Genomic DNA, 10900 nt, shown 5'->3' on the forward strand with positions numbered 1-10900 from the left:
CAATTTTGAATTTTTATGAAATTTGAGAAATTTTCAACTTGATCCTTTTGTTTGGACCAATATACTGATCAGTTCTCGATCAACTAGTCTCACTGACCAATCTAGTTCTGTTTCAAGAACATTAATCATCTAGACAAAATCTAAATTTAAGAATTAAAATGAATTTGGTTGACAAATTAAAGTACCATTATGAGAAAAAATAAAGATACGAAAATGGACCTAATTGCAAAATTGAAGACCAAAAATTATATTATTTTTTTTAATATGTTGTAAAATAAAAGCAGACCGGGCCGGGGGCAGAGTTAGAGCTAATAAAAGGAGGAGCGGTTTTTTTCTACGTCAAAAGCTCAACATCTTTTCTTTCACTTGTTGTAGTACAGCTGCTACACTCGCCCTTTCTGGATTCTAACAAAATAAATTAGAAATTCAATAATATCGTCTTCTACTGTTTCCTACTGCTGACACTCCTTCACTCTGTAAGTGGTTTTATAGTTTAATCTTCATTTTGTCTTCTGAGTATAAAAACTTAGTATTTGGTCATATGTTTTGTCTTTTTTTTTCTTTTCTTTTTTTATGCTCTGTCTGTTTTAAGGTTGTTACCTGCAGGTTTGGGGGGTTTTGTTAGAAACCCAGTTTGCATGTTATTGTATTGGGTGTCTGAAAAAATGGGTTCAATATGGTATAAATTATTAACTGATGCAAAACTGTTTTGATCTTGTATAAGGGTTTTTGGGTTTGGTTTTGAGTGTTTTTGCTGTAAAAAGGGTAAAATAATGAGACTGTTGCAGTATTTTTGTTTTAAAATGATATTTTTTTCCATCTTTATTAATGGAAAGTTTTAACTTTTAACTTCAGTACTTTTTTATTATACTTTTAATATTTTTATATATATTCACCATAAAGAAAAACACAGATTTAGCATCTTAAACTTTCTTCGGTACATATATCCCATTCCCACCACTTGATTTGCTTCATGTTATATATATATATATATATAGCTTATTGTCAATTAATCACATGGTCAGGTCATGATTCTTTGGTTGTAACAGAGAATTCTTTCTATAATTTTATATATTCTATGGCATGTGCTATGTATGTGTACATATCTACATTTTTCAAGTGGTTCCTTAAACAGCAATTCATGCTATAGAACTTTCATCATGGATTAATGGTGTTCCTTATTACGGTCTCCTGCAGGTCAAATCCTGAAGTATTTGGAGATTGTAAATTGTGAGCTTTATATATAAAACAATGGATGATTATCTCGATCAGTATTTTGCTTCTTCGTCTTGGCCGGATGTGAATTTTAAGGAAAGATCACCTTGGGTTCTTAGTGAACCTGATCAGCCAAATGCACTGCTGCCTAGTTCGCCTATAAGCATGATCGGTATGAACCACGGGATGGAGTGCTTAGCTACACAGAGTACTCCTTTAGGTGTTGGGCCGCAAACGAATGGCGAAAGTTTGGGACTGCAGTTTAATGCAGGTGTTCATTCCTCTGGTTCATTAAAGGGTCTTCAAGTTGTCGGTGATATGACCACCCTGTCTCAATCATTTAACGAGGGAGGGGATGTAATATGCAATGGAGGTGAATCTTCTGAATTTCAGAGATCACTTACAGGCCTAGAAACCCTCTGTTCGATACCGCAATTTTGGCAGCCACAACCTTATGATGGTCTAATTTCTTCCCTTCCTATGGGACAAACCCAAATGCAAAGCTCTAGTCTTCAAGGAGATAATGGAAATGTTGATGATGGTAATATTAACAGATTTGTTGAAATCGATAAATTTCTGCAACTCGAGAACTTATCCGCGCCGATCAATGCAAAGGTATTACCGTCTCTTGCTCAACCAGCATTGTTTTAGTTTGGTTGTTGCTTATATAATGTGTATCAGGAAAAACAAGATATGCAAAATTCTAGTTACTTGTCTTTTCCTGCCGACCGTCCGATGACAGATACAATGATAGACTTACCATCTCTGCTGCAGGTATTTGTAATAGTAATTCTCATTGTTTTGTCTAGCATTTCGGCTAAGCTTACTAGTTTTGTACTTTTAATATAGAGTTCATCACCTGCACCGAACAAAGGTTGCAATGGAACTGGGAAGCCTCAAGTTAGAGCACGTCGAGGTCAGGCTACTGATCCACACAGCATCGCAGAGAGGGTCAGTCACTCAGTTGTAATACTTCCTGTCATCAAAGTTAATACTCTTGAGTTGGTTTTTTGAGATCAGCCTTTGTTCTATTATTCGATCAATTGCAGCTTCGAAGGGAGAAGATTGCTGAAAGGATGAAGAATCTGCAAGAACTTGTACCGAACTCCAATAAGGTATCATCTTCTTTATGTAATTTTCTTTGGTCTTTAAAGCCTAATTCGAGCACATTTGTTGTTTTACTTAGACTTGGGTAGGTGTGTTAGATACGGGTATATATCTAACATGAATATATGCAAATTTTCTATATGTTTTTGAGGGTCCTAGAAGGGTCATACCCCCATACTCATGTCCAAATATACGTTGGACACGAGTACTTAAAGAAAAATTACACTGAATTGTTCAATTAAGAATTAATGTTGATGAACTTTGCAGACTGACAAGGCCTCTATGCTTGACGCAATCATCGAGTATGTCAGGTTCCTTCAACTCCAAGTCAAGGTAGGACTAAATTCTTGTTAATATCACAACATCCAAGCCAAGCTTCAAAAGAAATAATCTGAAACCATTAAAAACGTTTAATGGCGTTTTAGTTACCATAAGTAAACGTGGTGATTATGAAAACTATTTGCAGGTACTAAGCATGAGTAGGCTAGGAGCAGCAGGGGCAGTAGTTCCTCTCATAACTGATGGCCAAGCTGAGGTGTCAAATTCTCGTCTAACATCGAAATTCCCAGGATCTCATTAAGATTTAATGCTAAACTACAACTTTTCTTATGTCTGTTCCATTAGGGATCTAATGGCTTGACACTAACACCCTTGGCAATGGGAAGTGATGGAGTTGATTGTTCACCGTCTCCCGAACAAGTTGTTTTTGAACAAGAAGTGGTGAAACTCATGGAATCCAATGTGACAATAGCCATGCAATATCTGCAAAGTAAAGGTCTATGCCTTATGCCGATTGCGCTCGCCGCTGCCATATCCAACGGGAAGGCATCGTCCTCGTCATCATCAGGTCCTGTTTCCGAGGAAAGGAAGAAATTTGGTTTCACCAACAGTATTATAAGCAATGACGATAGAGTTCACAACACCACCACCTGCAGCAGCAGCAGTGACGGTGGTGTTCGGAATTCCAACAGTAGTAACAGCAGTGGCACTGGCAACTTGTCTGGTGTCGGGATTCATCAATCAACCTCTGATGGTAATTTCATGATTGAAAAGATCACTGGTTGCAATGGTACCTTCAAACAAGAAGTCAACACTTTGTGTACTGCCAAATGACTGAAAACCCCAAACCAGAGATGCTGGACTTACATTTAACAAAGTAGTTATAGGACTTCCATTGTCTTCTTTGTTCTCTATGTTTTGCTTTTTCTTTCCAGGAAAGTGTATGCTAATATATGTACATATAATACTGGTTTATATATTTAGTCTTCAACTATGACCCAGATTTTTAGTTATCTCGAACTTAAAAGTTTGACATAAAACATGTTTATACCTACTATATAGACTATGTTTAAAGTTTACCATACAAGTCCTTGTATCATATTTTGGAGTTCATTTTAATCCCACTACTTAAAAGGAATATTATAACTCATGTACACTTCAAAAACTGCCATTTTAATCCCTGCATGTGGTATTCAATCAAATTAAAGAGCTTACTGATGTTGAAAATTAATGGAATGACACTGTCATTTCAACACAACAATTATGTACACAAAAAATAAGATCGAAAACAATTTAATGTCACATCAATCATCATTAAATTATTTTTCATTAAACAAAATTAACATGTAAAGACTAAAATTTGTAAACTTTACGCGATCTAATATATTAAAAGAAACAAACAATATCATTAAAATTTTATAAAAAAAAAATCCGTACAATAAGCCGTCCAAACTAATGACTAAATTGATGAAAAAAACAGCGTGAAATAATTGTTTAACAAAAAACTACCTCATTAAATCTAATTGAGTAAAATAGGGAAATGTTATTTTTTTCTACAATTACTCATCTCTGTTTACCAGATTACAAAATATTGGTGGAATTGAGGGTTGAGGGGGAACTTCGTTAATGGCGTGATCTATATATGAGAACAACAATGGGGGATTACAATACAATAATTACATTTCCTAATATCGTGCCTTATCTCATGCGTTATAGTGAGTAAAGAAAAATGAAAATGACAAAAAAAAAAAAAGGGACAATGAGACAAATTTCTAAGTTGGGGGATCTAAAGTGAGTGTCAAAGTTTTGTCAATAACCATTCATAGTTTTCGCTGCTTTCTTCTTAAAACTCGAGATGCTGCAGTGTGGACAAACGTACTCCAGCCCGTCTGTTTTCGCATAATCCTGTAGTTCACAAGTGTCAAGTTAATCACAGCCGTTTAAGGTCAGGAAACAAAATCGACCCGTAATTGCAAACAATGAAACTGTTATTGTATTCGATCCTGAAGATGGTGAATGATATACCTTAAAGGCTCCAAGCCCCTGCCGCCTATCACAGCCGAAGTGAGCCCATTCGTCACAAACTCCACAGTTTACCCAATCACCAGCTGCGCTACTGTTTTGACACAGAAACTAACCACCGTCAGTACTGCAAACAATTCGGCTTATGTGTGTATGTGTGAGCAAACAAGAGAGAGAAAGAGACCTGTGACATAACAAGCAGCATTCTCCATCCACATCGTCGTGAGCCAATTCATACTCTAAAAGGTAAGTCTCGTAATGTCTTTTCAGAGTGTTGCCCACCCCCTAAGGTAAAATTAGAGGAAAAGGCAACGGTTATTGTCCCAAAATTTGAAAGCCTATAAAGCCGGCAAGTTAAAACTTGATAGAATGAACCATACATACAAGAATTCAAAGAACTTAAGGATCAAAAAGAAAGAACATTTGAAACAGCGGTTATGCGTTTAACATGGAAAGGAAGTACTATGACAAAGTAAAACTAATAAGGCGAACAATTTCAAAACATACAGTCATTCTATTCGTCAATGTGTGATTGCGCATCTTCGAAAATACTTGTCCTTTCCAATTTATGCCATTCCCGACATTAAAGCCTCCTCTCGACACCACCTGTTAGGTCCAATCTTTCAGTACGATTTTTTTGCCGGACTTCAATCATATTTAGCACAAGCAGTAACTTACCTCTCTATACAAGTTAAAAAGGTCAAGACGCTTCGCATTCAGAATGGCATCAGGAAACTCAGCTAACCCTCCTTGAGGAACAAGCCGAGTATGTCCTCGAAAAATCAGAAACTGCATTACATCTCTCAAAAATTCTTCCTGCCAGAAAATAAACCAACAGGAGAAAAAAGTCTATGTATTAGGAGAAAATTACAGATATACTACTCTGGTTGCACAATAAGATTGACTCGAATACCTATCTTTGTTCATGATGAAGCAGAAAACCACAATTATTTTTAATTTTTATTCTCGTAAACATGATCCATGAAGCACAAATAATTATCACATTCAAATAATATAAAGGAGAAGTTTAAATAGATTGCGAAGAAATGCATGACTTTCCTAAATCTTCTGCAACAACTAGAACACATAATACATGTGGATAATATTTTCAAATTCTTCACTTGAAACTCAAAGAAGATGACTAACCTCTGAGCAAACCTGTATCGGGGCTCTACCACAACCATGTTTCTTAAGGGGTAATGGATTTAAAGAAATAATTTGCTGGGCTTGATAAGAACTCGACAATGCTTTCCGGTGTGTAACAGGAGCAGGTTGCTTCACAGGAGCTAATGGCAAGTTAACCTTTCCTTGGTCACCATCATATCTCTCAGCCTCAGAAAATCCAGAAAAGGGAAGCATCTTATGACGCTGGGTGTGAGGAATTGGCCTCATAGCAGCAACATTGATTTTTGGTCTTGTCAAACCATTTACACCTTCCATGATGGTACAGTTTAGAGATTTAGTATCTTTATACGGCTCTGGTCTTTTACGACTAGGTGCCGGCGGCACCAACCAACTGGGAGTTCTGGAAATTAGAGAACTACCCAAGAGGGGATCTTTGCTCAGCTTTTTGCAAAAGAAAAGAAGACGTTCAGCATCATCTTTTTCAAAAGATGCAACCGACAAACCTTGAATGCTAGCAATCCCCAGCATAACTAGGCTGCGGTATGACACATCTGGTGCAAGTTGCCGCAGAACCTGTCAAAAGTCATCCCAAAAAACACATCACGATTTCAAAATAAAAATCAAGCTAACTCGAAAATGATTAAATTACCATCATGGAAAAGGCTTCATAAGTATACCTCAAAGCATAATTCAAAATTTTTGGTTCAAATGTTTATAACCTCTAATGAAGTTTATGGTTAAAAAAATAAAAAGTTGACAAGGACCAATCATCGCACATGCAAAATTCACAAAAAGCTCTTGAGAAGCCCATGGAAAGAGAAATATGGTTAAAGAGTAAATCAGACCTGCGAAGCCCATGTGGGAACCTTCATGCACACTTCAAACACACTTGCTCCACAGGCAATTGAGGTTGATCTACGAGGCTCGGATGAAGGCAATTTGCTCTCCTCGGAACTTGATTGTGCATGGACTAGTTGACTCTTCTCAATAAGCTCATTTTTTATATGATTTTCCAAAAGCTGAGACAACAACACGAAAGAACAAAAGAGTTTCAGGCATGAACTTAAAGTAAACAGCACTTGCAATTAACCCAATCACAATTACTTGCCTGATCATTAAAACAAGTTTGTGCGCTACCAGACACTAAAAGTGATATGTGAGCCGAACTGCAAGTTGAAAAGTCGCAACGCATGGTGACTACACCACGAGAAAATGTCCCCGCCTGAAGAGGTGGTGGTGGAGCACTATAAGAGTGGAACCCCATAAGTATATTGATGATAATGCACAAAAGTAACTTCGAGGATGCAGTAGTATGGGGAACGGAAACTCCATACAACAAAATATCAAAGTCACAAACATTCAACTCAAAACCCGAAAGTTCTTTCTTTGCCCCCCCCCCCAAATAAAAAAATCCAAGACCAACACAAAGCCAAAAATCCCCATCCCGAAAGAAACTATAACTAAGCTCAAATTTGTCAAGTACCTTGCTCGGTTATGGAGTTTGCTCCCTCGTATCTGAAACAAATGACAATGGAATATAGTTAATAAGTGGATAAAAGAGAATCAAAGTACTAGAACAGATTATGCTCTCACATACGCACACAACAATGGCACACTACATATATATAATCATGGGAATAATGCACGATGCTCTTCTCCCAAGTATGAACATCAAGCCAATTGAATGTATGCATGGATCATATAACTATATTAGACACAGATGAGACAAATAATCTCTTAGATAATGGTGTACAAAAGATGGTAAAAGAAACTAATATATAATAGAAATTCAAAAAAAAAAAAAACCTTATACGAACTTACTTCAATGCTTAAGAGGGCATTAAGGCCATCCTCCAAAGATCCCAAAAGGACAGCATCCTGCAAGACATATAGTTAGTAACCAATATAAACCAGGATGAACAAAGTATTAGTACATGATTATTGTTTCAAGAACAGAACAATTAGAACTCAAACCTACCAATGTACATGGAGATCCACAAACAAGAAACCTCATAGTCACATCATCATCATATATCTTTACGGCAGGAAGATTTTCAGGAGAGTCTTCTTGCTCTTGCATATCTACCTCTGGTTGAGAAACATCAATCTTGGGAGGCTCCCCAAGTAGATGTGGTCCTGGCTTAATACTTTGCTTTTGACTATTAGAAGAGACAATATTGTTGTTCCGTACACAGTACAGTCTAAAAGAAGCATTTGCAAATTGGAATGCATCCCATGTATGGCTACATGAACTGCAATAGACCAAAACTAAAACTTTAGAATGGTCTCCCAGTAAAATTTATTACAGATGTAGACAATATCTCAATAAGTCTTAATATAGGTTAAGTCATCTAAAGCTAAGTACAAAAATTTGTGTTATCAGAGTAAACAGCACTATCAGCAACTGCTCTTGAAAACGAGCACAAGCAGAAGATTTGTACCTTTGAATCACTGATAACAGTGCTTGACGAAAATGGCAAGCAACATAACGAGAGAATGTATTTTTCCAATATATAACATAAGGTACTCCCTGTAATGACAAATGAATGTCAACAACTTCTATTTAAACATAAAATAAAAAATAAAAAATAAAAAAAGAAGAAGAAGAAAAGAAAAGAATCGTTTGTTCATGATCATGATCAATAATTTACCTTGGAGTGAAGTCCCTCTGCCAATTTGACACCATTGGGAATCTCTAAGTAAACCTACATAAACATTCGACATTTACAATCAATTTCAAATAAGCAATGAACTTAGCAAAACTTGTAAAAGGAAATCATAGAACAAAACAAAACAACATATGTAAAAGGAACTTAAAAGGAGAAAGATTTAAAAAGTAATAATAAGAAGAAAAAAAAAACAATCCTTTCCTATATCTCTAGCACCTTATCCCTTTATCGTATAATTTCAAAAATCACAACTATCTAAATCATAACCAAGTCGAGCATCATCACTCACAGTGGTAGGAAATGTAGAACCAAAGACTCCACATAAAGCTTCTGGAGTAGACAAGTCAACATCCCCCAAAAACAGGGAGCCAATTTCTTCACTATCAGCAATCTGCTCTCCTTGTAAGTAAACAATATTAGGCTCAAATGATTCAAAAACCCGCCGGAACTCATCAATACTAGGATTATTCAGAAGCTGAACCTGTACTCACACGCATAAAAATGTCATCACATTATAACAAAACTTGTACTAAAATGATACTTAAAAATAAATGTAGAACTATCCGCATTATATGTATATACATACCTCAAGGCGCCCTGAAGAAGAAAGCTCTGGAAACGGGTATCTGGGCTCATCATCAGAAACAGGTTGCTTTTGCTTATTATCAGAAACTTTACCGCCACAAAGAACTGCAAGGAGACTGCAATGGTTCCTTGAAGACCCTTGAGCACTAAACATCATGCAAACATGCCAGAACCAACAAAACTCAAGCTTGCCACTAAGTTACCAATGCCTCTTCTTCCCAAAAACTTAAAAAGAATACTAACTGTGAAATCAAATCAAAACGCTAAAAAGCCTACAGTGAATCTGAAAACTCAAAAACCTCTGGAATTTTTTCAAAATTCTACCAGAGATGTAACAAGAGACTAAAAGGAAGTTCCATTTGTATTTGCAGGGACTTGAAATCAAAATCCCTAAAACACCAAAAAGTTGAGAGAGTACAAAAATTGAAGAAAACTCACCCACCCAAATGAGCTTAGTAAGAGAATCGAAGACCCAAATGAGCAAAATTCCTTACAAACAGAAGGAAGCAAACAAAAATCGAAAAAGTACAGAAGAAAAAAAGGAACCCTAAGTTTATGAAGACACACTCTAATAATAAAGAAATCTCTAATAAAAAACCCCGAAAGGACACATCTTTGCTTTCACCTAATAAAAATTCCCCCTCACACACACACCCCTTTGATAAAAAAAAAAGGAATAAAAATAAAAACCCAAAATCAAAATCCGATAAAAATCAAAGTCACGCAATAAATAATTGCAGCTAAAATTAAAACCTTTTTATTTTGGATTGTTTAATTAAAAATCAAACAGCCTCAAAAGCCCTTTTTTTTCCCCTTTGTTGTCAGTATGCATTTTAATTACTACAGTTTCCTTTTTCCCCAATCACATTCTCATATATCTAAAATCAAATCCAAAAACACATACAAAAAATGGGAAAAAAGAAAACCAATTTGTTAAATTAAATTTCTTAATTGACTTTTTTTTTTTATATTTTAATCTGTTTCTTTCACGTTTGTTTGATGGTAAAAGCCTAACAATTAACATCATGTTACCGTAATTGAAAAGATATTATTTTTCAACTACATTATTACTTGTTGTCAAACTTTGAGAATCCCCAAAAATAAAAAGAAATTTCTTTTATCATCTCTGCTCTCTGCATTTCTTTTTTCTGTGTTCTTCGTTAAAAAAAGAAAATTAATAATATTTTTAAAAAATCCCATTTTACTAGTTCTACAAAAGATCCCCATAAGAAAGTGTATTTTACTTCTTCTTTGTTCCATATGATCATGCTCATGAATTCATCATCAATTTTGGGTGTTGGGTTTTTTAATTAAATGACCATTTTTTAAAAAAATTATTATCATTTATTTAATTAATTAACAGAATTTAAAAACCCAAACAGGAAAAAAGAAAGAAGATCATTAATAGATGTTGGGTTTTTTAAGTAAATGTTCTTGTTTGGTTTCATGGAAGAATTCTGCTGCTCACTTTATAAAGAACTGGGACCCATTTGCCAGGATTTAACTAGTGCTGCTTATCTTTTCTTCCACACTTTATTTTAATTTCTGCTAAAAACAATTGGTCTTTGTCTTCCTAGTTCATGTGTTATGTTTTTGCCGGTTAAAAATCGCTTTTGATTCTTTTTTGTTTCATGACAAACCTTAGGATTTTTTTTTATCATCTTCTTCATTCTGGTGATTTGACCTTCTTTGTTCCCAGAAAACATATAATTTAAAAGTATGGAAATGGTAAAGTCATGAACAGTGTCTAATTTAAGTAATTCACTAACATTTTACTATAATAATTCAATTTTTTAAGGTTAATCGTAAAGGTCTCAAAATCATGGTTTAAATTTTAATTTAGTCCCCAAATTACTAAATAATATAATTAAATCATCATAGTATTAATATCATATTAA

General features: G+C 35.1%; 2 protein-coding genes across 3 annotated transcripts; one reads left to right on the top strand and one right to left on the bottom strand.

Moving 5' to 3' along the window:
- The first annotated feature begins 332 nt into the window (after nucleotides 1-332).
- Nucleotides 333-3656, top strand: LOC107929883 (transcription factor LRL1). Of its 2 annotated transcripts, XM_016861417.2 has the most exons (8): nucleotides 333-476; nucleotides 1198-1830; nucleotides 1897-1989; nucleotides 2065-2166; nucleotides 2265-2330; nucleotides 2590-2655; nucleotides 2789-2857; nucleotides 2947-3656. In XM_016861417.2, exons 2-8 carry the CDS (start codon nucleotides 1252-1254, stop codon nucleotides 3433-3435), a joined length of 1464 nt encoding a protein of 487 aa, XP_016716906.1. In that variant the 5' UTR covers nucleotides 333-476; nucleotides 1198-1251; the 3' UTR covers nucleotides 3436-3656. The 2 variants fall into 2 exon arrangements, with proteins under 2 accessions (XP_016716906.1, XP_040973060.1); XM_041117126.1 differs by lacking the exon at nucleotides 1897-1989.
- A 391-nt stretch (nucleotides 3657-4047) lies between these two features.
- Nucleotides 4048-10100, bottom strand: LOC107929961 (AT-rich interactive domain-containing protein 4). The gene is made up of 15 exons (XM_016861512.2): nucleotides 9004-10100; nucleotides 8707-8898; nucleotides 8400-8453; nucleotides 8190-8278; nucleotides 7727-8000; nucleotides 7570-7626; nucleotides 7232-7263; nucleotides 6857-6992; nucleotides 6594-6767; nucleotides 5770-6321; nucleotides 5302-5439; nucleotides 5131-5229; nucleotides 4808-4908; nucleotides 4627-4717; nucleotides 4048-4506 (listed from the first exon to the last, which is right to left on the bottom strand). Exons 1-15 carry the CDS (start codon nucleotides 9157-9159, stop codon nucleotides 4411-4413), a joined length of 2241 nt encoding a protein of 746 aa, XP_016717001.2. The 5' UTR covers nucleotides 9160-10100; the 3' UTR covers nucleotides 4048-4410.
- Between the last annotated feature and the right edge of the window lie 800 nt (nucleotides 10101-10900).

The sequence above is a fragment of the Gossypium hirsutum genome, chromosome A07 (genome assembly GCF_007990345.1).
Source record: "Gossypium hirsutum isolate 1008001.06 chromosome A07, Gossypium_hirsutum_v2.1, whole genome shotgun sequence".
NCBI classification, from domain to species: Eukaryota; Viridiplantae; Streptophyta; class Magnoliopsida; order Malvales; family Malvaceae; genus Gossypium; species Gossypium hirsutum.